The sequence below is a fragment of the Lepidochelys kempii genome, chromosome 6 (genome assembly GCF_965140265.1).
Source record: "Lepidochelys kempii isolate rLepKem1 chromosome 6, rLepKem1.hap2, whole genome shotgun sequence".
In the NCBI taxonomy this organism is placed as follows: Eukaryota; Metazoa; Chordata; order Testudines; family Cheloniidae; genus Lepidochelys; species Lepidochelys kempii.
This window is the reverse complement of record NC_133261.1, coordinates 101,676,749-101,695,196: the sequence shown is the minus strand read 5'-3', so window position 1 is coordinate 101,695,196 and position 18,448 is coordinate 101,676,749. Positions and strand designations below refer to the sequence as shown.

Sequence of the window (18,448 nt, the reverse complement as noted above, 5' to 3'; positions counted from 1 at the left end):
TCAAGTTAAAGTTAACAGCGGCTGTCAAAAATACTCTTCCAGCAGCCTCTAAAACACAGTGGTTGACTCTGTGCAGCCTGAAGCCACAAAAGCAAACCAACAGAAACATACAAAGGAAAGGTACACCCGTGTTACAGTCTTCTCTGCATGTCTTGGAATGAGAAGGGTTTTATGATGTTCCAAGGTCTGCGATTAAAATATTTTCAGTTGCTGAGCCCACTGGAGACCGCAAAGCTTCATCTGCAATGGCCTGGGTCTTTTGGGTAATGCACTTCTGAAAGGCAGTCAGAGGATGCACCTTTTCAAAACATTAGGGTCGAATAGAACTATAACATTTAATATGATCATTTAAAACAACTCAAAATACATTGTGGGGAACAAAATAAAATGCAGCATACAGAGAATACTTTAATGAAGCTGGGATGTTCATGCTATGCTATACAATGTTATTCATGCCATTTAATTAATTATAGACAATCATTTGAAGGCTTTTTTTTTTAAAAAAAGGATGATAGTGGAGTGCCAGCTGTGCTTAACCTTAACAATAGAACTGCTTTCTGTTTAAATAAACAATTAACAATGTGAAGAATAACCACTCATTCCTGCAGCCTAATTTCTTCGACTCAGGAACAGACAACAGCCTGTCTCTTCCAGAGAGAAAAACTGACTGGAACAGTATGACTCTTCTTGTTTGTTACAAGTACTGATTTCTTTCCCCCCCTCTCTTGCATTCCCCTCCCTAAACAAACAAGATGAAGGTCAGCTGCAGGCATATTCATGAGAAAGTTCATTTAAGATGCTCATCCTTTCAAACCCACTTTTTACCTTCATTTCACCTTTTTATAAGTTTCCATAAAAGTCAGTAACCAATTTCAACAGAGCTAGGTGTTGTAATGTCTGAAATCCAAGAAGTACCTTTTTTCTATCTCAAACCCAGAAAGTGTCCAGTAACTAAGGAAGTTTTCTACCTTTGGCTTGCAGGTTGCAAACTCAATACTCTGCTACACCGAGTTGTAAAGAGTCCATTTGTGACAGTTTTCCCATTTTCCAAAACTCCTATCTGGAGCAGTTACTTAAAAATCCAACCCTTTTGCTCCCAGTTTTGTTTTCTTTTTCTAAAGCAAACCTGTTTTATTCTCCTAGAATTTTTTTTCTAAACCAAAGAATAGATAGGAAAAAGAGACATCAGAGATGTCCTGAAATCTAAATTGTACAGGAATAAAACATGCCACTGGAAAACAGCAATGATATCAATATGGGGGAGAAGAGGGGTCCCAAACCATATAGCAGTGGCCTTTCTCCTCTGTTAAACTATATGTGATCATGGGACGATGTATACTGACACAGCATCAAGGATTAAAATTAATCCCAGTTCAGATAACCTGTAAACCAGCATAGGCACCATTAAACACCAAGTTGTTATTGCTTAAGTAGTGCTTAGGGTATTATGGGTACCATCTGCATTCAGATGAATTGCACCATAACTGTTTTGTTTTAATAACAGAGAAAAGTTCTTAGCTTGTTTATCAGTAACAATGCAGAAAGGACACTTGTGGTTTATTATCCAATGTTCAGGTTCCAATCTTGACAGTGTCACAAGTGTCATTTTTCAGCAATACATCCTGTCAACCACAGGCATACTATAAAATGCCAGTTTCATCTTAAATATATATATACATACATACATACATACATACACACACACACCATTTAAAACTTTCCAAAGAGACATCAGCTTTCTTTTAAACTTGCTTTTGTAGTGAATGGCCATTAGTCCAGATTTGTAAAGATACATGTTTATATTGCGTCATAAGCAAGAACTGTAACTGCAAAAGTGAGTGCAGCGTATTTGAGTGGCCTACTGAAATCTGTCCAAGATTGATTACAGAACAGAAGCCTTAATTCCTGGACTATGTGCAAATTTGATTTTCTGCTACCTTCAGTTTGCTGGCTAAGCAATTATCCTTGTAAATTTGCAAGCCCCCCCTTACCCACTTTTCTTTTTTAAAAAAAACAGCCAGCATGTTTTAATCTCCTAGAATAATTTTTTTTAAATCAAAAGACTAGAAATCCATGACTTATTAAGTGAGAAAAAGAGTAACAGGCTAAAAACATTAAGTCTCCTTGAGAGTTAGTTATGGCTGAGAAATGAAACAAAGCACTGTGATCCTTATAAATAGGGCCCTACCAAACTCATGGCTGTGAAAAACACATCATGGACCATGAAATCTGATCTCCCCCACACTATATGGCTATCGTAGGGATGGGGCAGGGCTGGGGACACCCCAGCTGGGAGCTCCTACCATGTGCCAGGCTCCAGGGGACCACCCCCACATATCCTGTGACCCTCACTTCTGGCTGCTGCTGGCAGTAACGTTGGCTTTAGAGCTGGGCGCTGCCCAGCCAGAACGCAGTGCTGCTGCCAGCAGCAGAGCAGAAGAAGAGTGGCAATCCCGCAACCCCCCAAAACTTCCTTTTGGGTCAGGACCTCCATGGTTACACCACCACAACGCTGTGAAATTTCAGCTGTAAACATCTGAAACTGTGAAATTGACTATTTTTAAAATTCTATGGCCATGAAATTGACCAAAATGGACTGTGAATTTGGTAGGGCCCCACTTATAAACATTTGTAAATACCATGGGGAACACTATGCAGTTCTTTGAAACCTCAGTCTCTACCAATGTACAGACTAGCCTTTAAATTCAAAAGCATCTTTATAACCCAGCTTTCCCACCCTATGAATTGTTCTTTAAAGCATTAGAGATAATGCATACATTTTATACAGCAGCCCCAGCATTATCTTTAAAACTGGACTTTCCTGCTTCACAGCAATTACTTACGTGTGGTGGGTTCCAAAGGCAATATCCAGCTTAGCCTAGAACAATGAAAATTAGGTAATTAAAAAAACCAACATCCTAATACAATCAAAAAGAGAGAAGGTTGCAGCTTGCATTTTGCTTCAATTACTGCTCTCTAGTGGAGAAATCACCAAATTACAACACAGCCACTTTTACCCCAAGCACCTGTAGATGCAATCTCCAATTGCTAAAAGTGAATAATCTTTACATATTACACCATTCACCATTATTGTGACTGAGACATTAGGCCAAAGTTCTTTTGGTATTTAAGAGCAGTGTTTCCAAAGACACTCAAAGCCTTCTGGGGTGTGACAGCTCTGTTGCAGGCAGTTAAAATTAAGGTTTATTTGATGTGGGAGAGAGGAGCAAGACATACAAGAAACTACAGATGAAAGGCAATTCTATATTTCTACACTGTTTATTTACACTGCCCAGGGAGAGAGAAGCAACCCCTCAGACCACTCCAGACCGCTCTTTTGGGAATACAATATTTTAATTTGTTAATCACCGGCATCTAGTAGTTGCAACACCAAAAGTCACACCTCATTTACATATTCAAATACATAACCATGTCTTTAGGAGGAGGTTTTGTTTTGTTTTTTTAAAGAAATGGCTCTCTTATTTCAGTAATAGGTTGAATATAAAGCATGCTTATTGTGGAGCCCATAAAACTTGTAGGATTTATGTTCAGGTACTGAATGACATTATATACAAACAAATCCTCTACCATACATAATACACTACTAGGAAAAGAGTGTGAAGACAAATGGAATTTTCATAAACACCATTTGCCCTACAATATTATGATCTATGCTAGCATGGTCCTTTGTACTATGGTATTCCAGCAGAGGTTACGATATTGTCTTGTCAAAAGAAGGATGAGTTAAGAGTGAATTACCTGGCAAAGGCGGACATTTTCATATGGGTGTGCCTGTGCATGCAGTTCAGCCTTGGATTCTCGCTTTTCACCATGTACTATTAATAATGGTTTTTTCCTTAAAACAAAATTAAAAAGTGATGGATTTTAATAAAAACTTTATCAGGTGGGTTAGCAGGTTACTCAGAGGCAGCAATCTACCGTAGCTGCTCTTTCATGTAGCTACAATTTCTGGTTCCCAACTCCCACACTCTAGCAAAGAAAGGGAGGTATAATTTGCACTGCCAATCAATAACACCAAGGAATTAAAGAAGTGATTAGGATATAAGCTTCTGAGAAAGAGGTGCTACAAACTCAGTTGGAAGAGAAGCGGGAGCGATTTAGAGACCAAAAGGGAAACTGTCTCAGAAGGCAGGCTTCCAGCATTGTTGTAGCTGTGCTGGTCCCAGGATATGAGAGAGACAAGGTGGGTGAAGTAATATCTTCTACTGGACCAACAACTGTTGGTGAAAGTGACAAGCTTTTGAACTACACAGAGCTCTGGGTGACCTGAAGAAGCACTTGATGAAAGAGACAAGCTACATGGATGTCTTCTTCAGGTCACCCAGAACTCTCTATCTCAAAAGCTTGTCTCTTTCACTAACAGAACTTGGTCCAATAAAATATATTGTCCACTTTTGTCTCTAAGAAGAAAGCAGCAGATAAAATCCCCTTGGAAGACCTTAGATTCAGAAGCATTGAGAAAGGCTCCCTTAGGTAGTGATCTGCATAGCACTCCTGCTCAAAGTTCACCACAGCATTTTGACAGTCATATTCACTCCCTAATGCTCCACTCCATTGCATTTCTAGTGTGATGGAAACAGCAAAGTGACATTTAGGAGAATAATGTACACATTTTGTTTAGAAGCCTACAGCACGCAAAGATAAGGATGGAGTGGAGTGACAGGGAGATATTAACAATAATTGGTATTGTGATAGCACCCAGAGGTCTATCATTCAAGGTGCTATGCAAACATACTCGCTGCCCCAAATGACGACCAGTCTGAAAAGACACGAAACGAAGGAAGGGGGAGTGAAAAAACAACATACCAACAAAATAGTCCATAGAGCAACAGGTATTTTTTTTGTTAATTCCTCCCGTTAACACACACACAGGGTCTAAGAAGGAAGAAAACAATAAGCCTGGTTCAAGTCCCCCCTCTGCCTAAGGATCAGCTACTTCTCAGGTGAGTGGTCTTACCACTGAACTAGGATATATTCTGATACTGGGCTTCCTCAATCTGTCCTGTTGAAGCTTCATTGTTAAAGAGTCATTGGAACAGGAGGACTAGCTTGTGGGTCTCCCACATCCTGAGTGAGTGCTCTAACCACCAGGCTACAGAGTCACTCCTGCTTGCTCGCTCTCTCTCTCTCTCACCCAAATGACTAATTATTCATCCAAAGTGGAACAGCTTCAAACAGGAGAGAGCAAGGGAGCCCCACATCAGAATAAAACAGCAGTTAGGGCACTCTCCTGAGAGGTGGCAAATTCCTGTTCAAATCCCTTCTCCCCTTCAGGCCAAGGGAAAACTTGAACTCTGGGTCTCCCACAACCCAGGTGAGTACCCTCACCACTGGTCTAAAAGTTGTAAGGGAAGGAAGGAGTTTCTCCCCCTCCCGGCTTCTTCCAAAAACAGCACAGGAGCCTAACTCCAGGAAAGAGTCTCAGTTGAGAATGGCAGAGATATTTGCCTCCCTGCAGCCCGGACTTAGATGCCTATACCTTCATGAGATAGGTGGGGCTTAGCACACACCCTCTTGTTGGCATCTCCCATTGGCTAGCTTAGCAGCTCCTTGCCTAGCATAGCCTTGCCTAGCTGGGTTTTGTCAATTGTAGTCTAAGGTGCCTCTCTCCCCATTTATTCTGTAGAGAGCCCAGATGCAAAACTCAGGGTTTGTGAATCAGTGATTTTATAGGTGCCAAAATGTTGGGTGCTAAGACACTCAGCATTCAACACTTAACTCCTTTTATACATCCAGGCCATACAGTTTTAGGGCTGAAAGCTATTAATTTATTTGAGCCTGCCTGTTAGTATGCTTCTCCCTGCTAGTTTGTATTTTTTAATCTTTTTACCAGCCACAGAAGTACCTTGTTGTTTTCTTCCTACTTAGACCCTTTGTGTGTGTGTGTGTGTTAGTTAAAGGGAGGAATTAAAAAATGTGCCTATTGCCACACAGACTATTTTGCTTGTATGTTGTTTTTCACTTCCCCTTCCTTTGTTTCTGGTCTTTTCAGACTGCTCATCATTTGGGGCAGCAACTATGTTTGCACAGCACCCACAGAATGATTGGACTCTGACCCCTGGGTACTATCACAATCCCAAATATTATTATCTCCCCGCCACGCCACTCCACTCCACTCTATCCACAAGTGTGCTGTAAGCGTGACCAGAGTCCTCCTACCAGATCAGGCCCTGCATGTGACTTTGGTGTTCGAATGCCTATCTTACCCTGGTTTGTGAATTGTTGTAGGGCTTGCAACACTGTATGGAATATGTGTGACCATTTATAATATTACTAATACCAGTATTATAAAATTGCCATGAATCTTATACAAGATATGCCATGTAAGGGATCAGTAGAAAAAAGTTAGGATTTGCCAAGTGTGATAATCTTGTTTATATATTTGTATCGTCTTTCTATTGTGTGTTATAAATGTGCAATATATCTGTATCTCAAACCTGTGCCATTTTTCTGGGTCACATCCCCAGACAGTTTGACATCAGCACCATCTAGCCAGTTAGATGGGCCATGAAGGGCAATCAGCTATACAATGAACCCATTAAGAGAAGCCAGGGGTTTCTTATGAGTCAGCAGGACATGTAGAGACATGCTGGTGACCAGGGGACTCCCACATGCTGTAAATTTGTGTTTGGGACAAAGTAAGTACAAGCGACATAGCAAAGGATATAAAAAGGAAATTGCATCTTCTCCATTTAGTCTTCAATCCTGCTTCTCACCTTGGTAATTTCTCTACAAACTGAAGCATTGAACAAAGGAAAGGACTGACAGACCCATCCAAGCTTTGCATGCATTCCAGAGGGATTCTACAAGCCAGCAAACTCACAAATGCTGCTAAGAACCTGATATATGGACTCTGAAGTCTTACGTATGTATCTGACCATTTTGATGATTTAACAACTCTCTTTTATTTTATAATAAACCTTTCATTTTAGATACTAAAAGATTGGCTGGCAATGTGGTATTCTGGGTAAGATCCAAACTAATATTGATCCGGTAATGTGGCTGGCCCTTTGGGGATCAGAAGAACATTTTATACAGTGAGCAGAGTTTTTAAATAATGCCTCATTTTACTGGACCTATGTGCTGATTGGGAGCCAGAGAACTGGAATAAATGGGGCTGCGTGATTTCTTTTTTTCAGATTCCGGATAACCAGTGTGGGCGATCAGAAGCACAGTTCGTGACTAGTTGGTGAGTCCAACTTCAGTGTTAACCTCCAGTTTTGGGAGAATCTGCTCTCTTTTTTGCAGCCTGCCCTGTCCTTGACATTTTTAGTGCTGGCTAACCTAGGCACCAGCGGTCAGCAGACTTACACAGAAGATAGGCTCCCGAACACCTAGGGTGAGGCAGCAGTGTGCATGCTCAGAGGCAGAAACACAGGCACCTAGAAAACTTTTACAGCAAAAACTTAGGTGCCACATGAGTTCAGCAGAGTTTTGTGCACTGCAGTGAAGCTGAAACTGGGACTTAAGCACCTAAACCAGGGACCTAGCCACTTAACTCTTTTTGTGCATCCAGGCCTAAGTAATTTTCATGCACACACACAAAAAATCATTATGATTTAACACAGAATTCTAAAATATCCTGAAAAAGTCATACCTGAATTCCTGTGGATACTGTCTTATGAGCCATTCCACATCTATACAATAGTTAAACTTACAATGGAGAGAAAAGGAAAGGCCAGTTAAAAAAAGGGCAAAGACTTCACTAAAGCAGCAACTACAGGGAGAAATATTTTGCACTGAAAATTACTGGTGTGTACAGCAGTACTTATGTTTTAGAGTACATTTCAAGTAGGGCTGGCAAACTATTAAAAATAGCAACTAATCATGAGATTAATCACACTTAATAATAGAATACCAATTTACATTTATTATAAATATTTTGGATGTTTTTCTACATTTTCAAATATATTGATTTCAGTTAGAACACAGAATACAAAAAGTGTACAGTGCTCACTTTATATTATTTTTCATTACACTGCTGTGGGGAAAGACTCCAGCAGCAGAGAGGCAGCTGGATACTACACTGATAAAAACAGGCTCATGGGAGTCACTGCTTGGAAGCATAGAGCGCAGTGTAGGGTACATACACAAAAGATCCAGCGTGTCCGTACTCTACTCACCAAGGCTGTACTTCCCCAATCTACACTGCTATTGATATCCATGCTAGCTGGGCATGCAGTGTTTGTACTCTAAATGCAGTGTTTGTACTCTGAAAGTGAAAACATAGCCTAAGATGAAGTTTTTTAGGATTAGCCTGAATTTTGAACAGAAGAGAGAATATTTCACTCAGACATAAAATATGTCTCCTTCAGAAAGCGTGTGGCTTTTTAAGTATTTTCCCACTGTTCCAGTTATATTTAAATGGGAAGGGCTAGATTCTGATATTAGTTACACTGGAGGAGTCCAGAGTAGCAGCCTTGAGGTCAATGGAATTATATCAGCATAAACCATTGAAAGTGAGTTCAAAATTTGAAAGGGAAAAACAAAACAAAACAGCAAGACATAAAACTCACCTGAGCAGAAGATACAAGAGTCCCAAAGAGAGGAGACAAAATATCTATTAAAAAACAACACACTATTAACCACATCTTTATTAGTAAAATACTCATATACACTTTAGATCTTGTAACAATTTGTTAATTACTATTGCACATGGTCCTAGTAAAATGATAGGGAGACTTCCTCATCTAGATTGCTGGCTTAAATGCAGTCCAGACAAGCAGCATCAGCAACTGTTTGTGAAATAATCTGGGGTGACAGACCAGTTCATTGATTGTCTGTCTACCAAAAAAATAGCAAACTTGTTAGCAGAGAATGGAAGAATATAGTGAGCAATGGAGAATGAGCTACCCTGTCACCTCTGAAGGTAGGCCCTCCAAAACAGATTTGAAGAACATCGGCAAGGTAACGTGAAGATATTTGTACTGATACTGTCCATACTATGCTTGTGCTGGACACGAAGGACTTGAGTCTCCTGACAACAATTCAGCATTTTCCCACTTTTTTTTTTTTTGGGTGGTGGTGGGGGGGGGGGGGGGAAGGAGGAGGAGAAGCAAATGCAGCTAGAGCAGAGAGACAGCCTCTGATCCTGCAACTGGATTCATAGAGGTCAACTCCTACTGAAGTCAAAGAGGCCACACAAGAGTCTTATTGCAGGCCCAAGACAGAAGCTTCATATTCTTTGTGTACTAGAATTTATAATAGATTGCTCACAGATAATGCAATGTGTGAAGCACTAAAAGATTTAGTTCAAAATATAATCACATGCATGCTTTCCCAAAATATTATCAGATGAAATATTTTAAGACTCTTCCCACAAAACCTGGTTTTGCAGATTAAATGCACAAAAACTATCACCTAGTTCAGGGCTCAATCAAGCAAGATGCAGAGCACTTCTGAGAAAAGATGAAAGCCCTCAAGTCCCACTGAAGTCAAAGATGTGAGAATCCTCAGCATCTTGATTTACTCCTTTAAAATCTCGTGGTATGGATCCGTCAGACAACACTGGTGAGAATATTGGCTAAAGAATCAACCACACCCTGAGGCATGACTCTCATCACTTAATTTCATTGTACACAAGTACAGGGCTACAAATATGTACACTCATATTGGTACAAGCACTTCCATTTTGCTAAAGGTCAGCCCACAACTCTCATACTGAAATAAATGCACACTATGACTATTTAATTAAATGTACACAGACTGTTAGTGTAACATTGCTGCTGAAGTTCAAGATGTACAACATATGTATTAAGAAATATGAAGTTATTTTTTGCACATCAGCCATAACTGGCCTATTTATCTGGTGTGTCATCTTTGAAGTGTCAATACTCCACACAGAAGGAGTTATTCAACTTTGGGTTACACCCAGATCTCCAGTCATTTCTAGGACTGCAGATCCAAGAGCTTTAAAAGTTCAGCAATAAGAGCATTCACAGTGGTATAAGGCAATTGCAAATTTTGAGGGGTAGGTAATTCAGCACCTAGGAAATGCACTTTATTCCAGGGAGCCTCCAACTGGTGGGGCTCCTAGAAGATCCTAATAATGAATTCAAATCCTTCTCCCTCAGCAGAACCTCAGAAGGAAGCAATGCAAGCACCATGCAACCTCTCTCAGGTAGATGCATTCCAAGGGTGCACTCTAACCCAGAGGCTGTATTGGGAACTGGTACCCAAAGGGTTATGGCCATAAAACACAGCTTATACCATCCATATATTACATATTTCCAAAAGAGGGACTATAACTGAATTTCACGACTTGTGTGTTAAGAAAGTCAAGCTACATTACAGTAATGCTTACACATACTTACAACACACATATACAAGAACGCTTTCTTTAATGCTCCCGTTCTACTTGAAACACTGTTTCTGTAGGAATTAAACACTCACCTTTTATGTGAAGGGCTCCAGAGTTGTACTTAGACTTAATACCTTTGACTTTAGTGACAAAGAATCTGAAAGGATTCCCTCCATTCAACAAATCCCAAGTGTCCTGGCCTTCACTTGCTACCTTATAATGTTTTTCTGGCTTTTGGCTCACTGGGAGCTCATTATCTTCACATCTATGTGAAGGCTGCTTTTTAGGTGCACTGAATTTCTCCACTTTGACTGCTTCCTTTTGTGCATGCTTCGGCTGACCTTCAGATTCAGGTTCCTCATCACTACTTGAAAGGCACCAGCCTAAACCTTCTTGGGAAGTTCTCTGGATTTTTGCTGGTGAAATCTCTGTAGAAAAACTTTTATCACTAAATTTCACAGGGGAGGCTTTTCTCTTTTGACCAACTTTTCTGGCCTCTGAACATGGGTACTGTGATCCACTAGTTTTGCCATGTCCACTGAGAGACAAAGAAGATGTAGATGGCTTCTCAGCATCATCATTTTCTTCTGTACTTTCATCACTGCTGGATACTGTCCATCTCCCATGCTCACTTTCTTGAGACATGTTTCTGAAAAAAAACAAAAAAACACCCACAAAAGCTGTGCTTTATGCCTACTGTACTTCTCATAAGGGCATTTTCCTTGCCAGAGCTTATTTACTCATTAACCATCCTGAACTTTCACCCTGCCTTTGAGATTTTCTTATTTAAGGGGTCATCCAGAGAGCTTCTCACTTAGAAATCCTCCAAATATGCAAGATTTAGGTTCCGTCTACATGTAAACTGCTACTGTGGAGTCACTCACTACAGCGACAGGAGGGGTTCTCCAATCACTGTAGTTAATCCACCTCCCCAAGAGGCAATAGCTAGGTCTACAGAAAACAGAATATATAGAATTCTTCAGTTGACCTAGTGCTGTCTGCACTGGGGATTAGATTGGTTTAACTACATAGCTCAGGAGGTGTGGATTTTTCACACCCCTGAACTATGTAGATGGTTTGACCTAACTTTTTAGGATCGCTCTGGCCTTAAATCAAGATTTTAAGCCTGGGAGACAGACTACAACACCTACTGCAGGGGTTCTCAAAATGGGGGGTGGGACCCCCAGGGGGTTATGAGGTTATTACATGGGGGGGGCCCACAGGCTGTCAGCCTCCACCCCCAACCCCGCTTTGCCTTCAGCATTTATAATGGTGTTAAATATATTAAAAAGTGTTTTTAATGTATAAGGGCGGGGTTGCATTCAGAGGCTTGCTGTGTAAAAGGGGTCACCAGTACAAAAGTTTGAGAACTACTGACCTACTGACTTTTGCAATGGGAGAGCACATCGAAATGACAGGCTACGAACCAATGGGGAAACCACTATTAAAAAAACAAGCTTGGGAAAAGAAAACCTTATTTAAAAGGCTGAAGCAGGAAAAAGGATTGAGGTTCAGGTTAATTACTTTCATAACCAGTTCAGCAACTATCCCTAGTATACTGCACATGTAACAACAGCCAGCAGGAAGCGAAAGACAACTAGTTTATTAATCCAGGGGTCAAATCAACAAATGAAAGACCTGTATCAAAAGAAAAACTGTAAGGCTAATAGCCTCTAATCTAGAGCCATGATGCCTATAGGAAATCAGCCATAAACTAATGGCTGGATTGAGATAGCTGGCACTTATTTGTAAAGAGAGAGAAAAAGGTACAGTACATATATGTTGTATCTATTAGACCAGTGGTTCTTAACCTGGGGTGCACACACCCCCTGGGGGTGTGAGATGCCCTTTTTGGGGTGCGAGACATGCCAGATTTTTTAAGAAAGTAAATCATCAAAAACACAAATTAAGCACAGACATGTATGTACAACTACTTTGTTTCATCAAACCTATGTATTTATTAACATTATACATTTTTTAACGATTACTGTAATATACAAACAAAAAAATATATCTAGGTTTAAAGAACTGACCTACTTCAATGATTTTTGATAAGGGGTGAGAGAACATATTTTGAGAACCAAAGGGGTGCAGGCTGCAGTAAAGGTGAAGAACTACTGTATTAGACTAAAAGAAAAGGAGTACTTTTGGCACCTTAGAGACTAACAAATTTATTTGAGCATAAGCTTTCATGAGCGATGAAGTGAGCTGTAGCTCATGAAAGCTTACGCTCAAATGAATCTGTTAGTCCCTAAGGTGCCACAAGTACTCCTTTTCTTTTTGCAGATACAGACTAACACAGCTGCTACTCTAAAACCTGTATTAGACTAGTATCAGGAGTAGCCATGTTAGTCTGGATCTGTAAAAGCAGCAAAGAGTCCAGTGGCACCTAACAGACGTATTAGAGCATAAGCTTTCGTGTGTGAATACCCACTTCGTTGGTATCCGTCCATTTCTGAATTAGCTCTCATTTTGCAAAGACTTGTACACATATTTAACCCAGTAGAACTATTAGTATGTAAAGTTAAGCACGTATATGGGTTAGGGTCTTAGGGTTTGTCTACACATGGAGTTATTCCAGAACAAGCATCCTGTGTGGACACATTTATTCTGAAATAACAATGCCTTGACCCTGTTTAGTGTAATCCACTTTGAAAATCTCATGTATATATAGAGGGTGTCCTTCCAGACCAGCTCCACCTAACGCCTTTTACTCTCTAAAGTCAAATTGTACATTCACCCAACTAGCTGTCACGTGCAGCCAAACAAACCCCTAGATTGAAAGCGCTTCGTGGGGAGAACGCTGCCTTTGTCCAGCCCCCAGCTCAACACGGCCCTGGTCCCGAGGGGAGATACAGCCAACCCACTCGGGACCAGACCCCCCACTCCCAGCGCGACACGGGGAGCCCGCAGGACCATCCGCCGCAGAGGGGCACACGCCGCGGCGCTGAGCCAGGCGGCCGGTACCGCCCAGGGCTCCCGCCACCCGCTGGGGCAATGGGTGCTCCAGGGCCGCTGCATCGGGTGGTCCCGAGCTCCTGCCCCTGCAGCAAGGGGCGCACGCAGCCGCAGCCGCGTCCCCTGCACCGCCCCCGCTTCCCCGGGCTCAGGGACGCTGCTCACCTGAGCTCCAGCGCTGCCGGCGCCTGAATCGTCCCGCGCAGCGCCAGGTCACTTCCCGTTCCGGAGCGGGCTCCCTCCGGGTCCTATCAGCCGTCTGGTACGCGTGGGTCCCTTACGGAGGGGGGGCGGGGCCTGGGAAAGCCGGGGGCGGGACCATCCCAACCGCCTCAGCCAATGGCGGCTTCCCCTCGCTCCGCACCAATAGCAGGCGGCGTTGTGGTTGCCCCGCGGAAGGCAAGCCAGGCGGGCGGGTTGCGAGAACGGAGAAGGCGGGGGAGGGCAGCGGTGTCATGTGCGCAGCCCCCAGTCGAGCGGGGAGCGGCGGGTCGGGCAGGGAGCGTTACGTGCGGGTAGGTAACGGTCCGGGGCGCCCCGCGGGGGTGCGGGGTCCCCCATACTCAGGGGGCCGGGTGCGGGCCCGGTTACTTTGTAGGACCCGCGGCTGCGGGGGAGGCGGTCGCGGGGATAGCTGGACTCGCTCAGGTGGACCCAAAAGGGGCCTGACAGTGACCGGGCAGCTCCGTGGGGCTCCAGCGGAGGGGTCGCAGCCTGGGCTGCGGCCGGCCCTCAGTTCCACCGGCGCGTTGTGGCGGGGCTCGCCCTTGATCCCCCCCCGCCGCCTCTGAAACCCCTCGGAGCTAGGCGTGCTGGAAGGCGGCGGAGAGCGGGAGAGGAGCTGGTGCCACCGCCGGGGGTGGAGAGAAAATTCTGCTTCGCACCCAGCCGCTGGCCGGGGCACGGTCCCCCGTTCAGCAGCCAGTCAGCCGCAGATTTCCTACGCGTCTAAGGCGTTGACGAACCGCCCTGTGTCTCCCAGGGAGCTGGAGCAGCACAATACTCACACCACAGTGTCCTGAATAAATGAATGCACTGAATGCATCCGATGGAGTGAGCTGTAGCTCACCAAAGCTCATGCTCAAATAAATTCGTTAGTCTCTAAGGTGCCACAAGTACTCCTGTTCTTTTTGCGAATACAGACTAACACAGTTGCTACTCTGACACCTGGATAAATCTAGTAACTCTTCATTTGGCCTTGATGCTGGTTCAGGGCAGGAGTAGTGTTTGCATAATCATTCCTTCAGTGCGTTATTAATTACTACTTGAAGTGCTCTGCTAATGAGGATAGCTGCATGAGGGTTTGACAGAGTGGGAGAAAAAGGGGTGTAAAATTAATCAAATTAAGAACACAGCCTACATCAAAACTGGCTCAGCCTAACAACCTAATTACATAGGTTTTTTTTTCCTTCTGTATTCTAATTTATTGCAAACCCATGACTACAGCTAATAAAGAATGTAATTGTAAGCCCCTGATATCAGAATGCTGATGAAATACGTAAGTTACACCAAGTAACCTGATAATGAAAGGCATGAACAAACAGGAATTTCATTAGCACTTTTTTTCTTAAAGCTGTTAGGCTATGTCTACACTACGAAATTAGGTCGAATTTATAGAAGTCGGTTTTTTAGAAATCGGTTTTATATATTCGAGTGTGTGTGTCCCCACAGAAAATGCTCTAAGTGCATTAAGTGCATTAACTCGGCGGAGCGCTTCCACAGTACCGAGGCTAGAGTCGACTTCCGGAGTGTTGCACTGTGGGTAGCTATCCCACAGTTCCCGCAGTCTCCGCTGCCCATTGGAATTCTGGGTTGAGATCCCAATGCCTGATGGGGCTAAAACATTGTCGCGGGTGGTTCTGGGTACATATCGTCAGGCCCCCGTTCCCTCCCTCCCCCAGTGAAAGCAAGGGCAGACAATCATTTCGCGCCTTTTTTCCTGAGTTACCTGTGCAGACGCCATACCACGGCAAGCATGGAGCCCGCTCAGGTAACCGTCACCCTATGTCTCCTGGGTGCTGGCAGATGCGGTACGGCTTTGCTGCACAGTAGCAGCAACCCATTGCCTTCTGGCAGCAGACGGTGCAATACGACTGGTAGTCGTCCTCGTCGTGTCCGAGGTGCTCCTGGCCACGTCGGCTGGGAGCGCCTGGGCAGACATGGGCGCAGGGACTAAATTTGGAGTGACTTGACCAGGTCATTCTCTTTAGTCCTGCAGTCCTATTGAACCATCTTATGGTGAGCGGGCAGGCGATACGGACTGCTAGCAGTCGTACTGTACCATCTTCTGCCAGGCAGGCAAGAGATGAGGATTGCTAGCAGTCGTATTGTACCATCTTATGCCAGGCAGGCAAGAGATGAAGATGGCTAGCAGTCGTACTGTACCATCTTCTGCCGAGCAGCCATGAGATGTGGATGGCATGCAGTCCTTCTGCACCGTCTGCTGCCAGCCAAAGATGTAAAAGATAGATGGAGTGGGTCAGAACAAGAAATAGACCAGATTTGTTTTGTACTCATTTGCCTCCTCCCCTGTCTAGATCACACTGCAGTCACTCACAGAGAAGCTGCAGCGAGCTAAATCTAGCCATGTATCAATCAGAGGCCAGGCTAACCTCCTTGTTCCAATAACAACGATAACTTAGGTGCACCATTTCTTATTGGAACCCTCCGTGCAGTCCTGCCTGAAATACTCCTTGATGTACAGGCACACCCTTTGTTGATTTTAGCTCCCTGAAGCCAACCCTGTAAGCCGTGTCGTCAGTCGCCCCTCCCTGCGTCAGAGCAACGGCAGACAATCGTTCCGCGCCTTTTTTCTGTGCGGACGCCATACCAAGGCAAGCATGGAGGCCGCTCAGCTCACTTTGGCAATTAGGAGCACATTAACCACCACACGCATTATCCAGCAGTATATGCAGCACCAGAACATGGCAACGCGATACTGGGCGAGGAGGCGACGTCAGCGCGGTCCCGTGAGTGATCAGGACATGGACACAGATTTCTCTGAAAGCATGGGCCCTGACAATGCATGCATCATGGTGCTAATGGGGCAGGTTCATGCTGTGGAACGCTGATTCTGGGCTCGGGAAACAAGCACAGACTGGTGGGACCGCATAGTGTTGCAGGTCTGGGACGATTCCCAGTGGCTGCGAAACTTTTGCATGCGTAGGGGCACTTTCATGGAACTTTGTGACTTGCTTTCCCCTGCCCTGAAGCGCATGAATACCAATTGCAACGCCAGACAGCTACCGGTCAGTTGGGAATCAATTTGGAGTGGGCAAATCTACTGTGGGGGCTGCTGTGATGCAAGTAGCTCACGCAATCAAAGATCTGCTGATATCAAGGGTAGTGACCCTGGGAAATGTGCAGGTCCTAGTGGATGGCTTTGCTGCAATGGGATTCCCTAACTGTGGTGGGGCTATAGACGGAACCCATATCCCTATCTTGGCACCGGAGCACCAAGCTGCTGAGTGCATAAACCGCAAGGGGTACTTTTCGATAGTGCTGCAAGCTCTGGTGGATCACAAGGGACGTTTCACCAACATCAACGTGGGATGGCCGGGAAAGGTGCATGATGCTCGCATCTTCAGGAACTCTGGTCTGTTTCAAAAGCTGCAGGAAGGGACTTTATTCCCAGACCAGAAAATAACTGTTGGGGATGTTGAAATGCCTATATGTATCCTTGGGGACCCAGCCTACCCCTTAATGCCATGGCTCATGAAGTCGTACACAGGCAGCCTGGACAGTAGTCAGGAGCTGTTCAACTACAGGCTGAGCAAGTGCAGAATGGTGGTAGAATGTGCATTTGGACGTTTAAAGGCGCGCTGGCGCAGTTTACTGACTCGCTTAGACCTCAGCGAAACCAATATTCCCACTGTTATTACTGCTTGCTGTGTGCTCCACAATATCTGTGAGAGTAAGGGGGAGACGTTTATGGCGGGGTGGGAGGTTGAGGCAAATTGCCTAGCTGCTGGTTACGCGCAGCCAGACACCAGGGCGGTTAGAAGAGCACAGAAGGACGCGGTACGCATCAGAGAAGCTTTGAAAACCAGTTTCATGACTGGCCAGGCTACGGTTTGAAAGTTCTGTTTGTTTCTCCTTGATGAAACCCCCCGCCCCTTGGTTCACTCTTCTTCCCTGTAAGCTAACCACCCTCCCCTCCTCCCTTTAATCATTGCTTGCAGAGGCAATAAAGTCATTGCTGCTTCACAGTCATGCATTCGTTATTCATTCATCACACAAATAGGGAGATGACTACCAAGGTAGCCCAGGAGGGGTGGTGGAGGAGGGAAGGAAAATGCCACACAGCACTTTAAGCACAGCACTTTAAAAGTTTACAACTTTAAAATTTATTGAATGACAGCCTTCTTTTTTTGGGGCAATCCTCTGTGGTGGAGTGGCTGGTTGGCCGGAGGCCCCCCCACCGCGTTCTTGGGCGTCTGGGTGTGGAGGCTATGGAACTTGGGGAGGAGGGCGGTTGGTTACACAGGGGCAGCAGTGGCAGTCTGTGCTCCAGCTGCCTTTGCTGCAGCTCAGCCATATACTGGAGCATACTGGTTTGGTCCTGCAGCAGCCTCAGCATTGAATCCTGCCTCCTCTCATCACGCTGCCGCCACATTTGAGCTTCAGCCCTGTCTTCAGCCCGCCACTTACTCTCTTCAGCTCTCCACCTCTCCTCCCGGTCATTTTGTGCTTTCCTGCACTCTGACATTATTTGCCTCCACGCATTCATCTGTGCTCTGTCAGTGTGGGAGGACAGCATGAGCTCGGAGAACATTTCATCGCGAGTGCGTTTTTTTTTCTTTCTAAGCTTCACTAGCCTCTGGGAAGGAGAAGATCCTGTGATCATTGAAACACATGCAGCTGGTGGAGAAAAAAAAAGGGACAGCGGTATTTAAAAAGACACATTTTATAAAACAGTGGCTACACTCTTTCAGGGTAAACCTTGCTGTTAACATTACATACATAGCACATGTGCTTTCGTTACAAGGTCGCATTTTGCCTCCTCCCACCGCGTGACTACCCCCTCAACCTTCCCCCCTCCCTGTGGCTAACAGCGGGGAACATTTCTGTTTAGCCACAGGCAAACAGCCCAGCAGGAATGGGCTCCTCTGAGTGTCCCCTGAAGAAAAGCACTCTATTTCAACCAGGTGACCATGAATTATATCTCAC

General features: G+C 44.5%; 2 protein-coding genes across 6 annotated transcripts in view; one reads left to right on the top strand and one right to left on the bottom strand.

The window, feature by feature from the left end:
• The window catches only part of TDP1 (tyrosyl-DNA phosphodiesterase 1), a 114,355-nt gene extending 100,833 nt beyond the window's left edge, over nt 1-13,522 (bottom strand). For all 3 annotated transcript variants that reach the window (XM_073349395.1, XM_073349396.1, XM_073349397.1), the window contains exons 1-6: nt 13,445-13,522; nt 10,414-10,970; nt 8,538-8,581; nt 7,619-7,674; nt 3,760-3,856; nt 2,844-2,878 (exon numbers count right to left, since the gene is read on the bottom strand). In XM_073349395.1, the coding sequence (XP_073205496.1) occupies nt 2,844-2,878; nt 3,760-3,856; nt 7,619-7,674; nt 8,538-8,581; nt 10,414-10,966 (785 nt within the window). In that variant the 5' untranslated portion in view covers nt 10,967-10,970; nt 13,445-13,522. The remainder of the gene's footprint in view (nt 1-2,843; nt 2,879-3,759; nt 3,857-7,618; nt 7,675-8,537; nt 8,582-10,413; nt 10,971-13,444) is intronic.
• Nucleotides 13,523-13,618: 96 nt separating this feature from the next.
• Nucleotides 13,619-18,448, top strand: part of EFCAB11 (EF-hand calcium binding domain 11) — a 118,766-nt gene continuing 113,936 nt past the window's right edge. The window contains exon 1 of one of the 3 annotated variants that reach the window (XM_073349406.1): nt 13,619-13,794. In XM_073349406.1, coding sequence (XP_073205507.1) covers nt 13,735-13,794 — 60 coding nt within the window. In that variant the 5' untranslated portion in view covers nt 13,619-13,734. The remainder of the gene's footprint in view (nt 13,795-18,448) is intronic. The other 2 variants (XM_073349407.1, XM_073349405.1) reach the window with 2 other exon arrangements.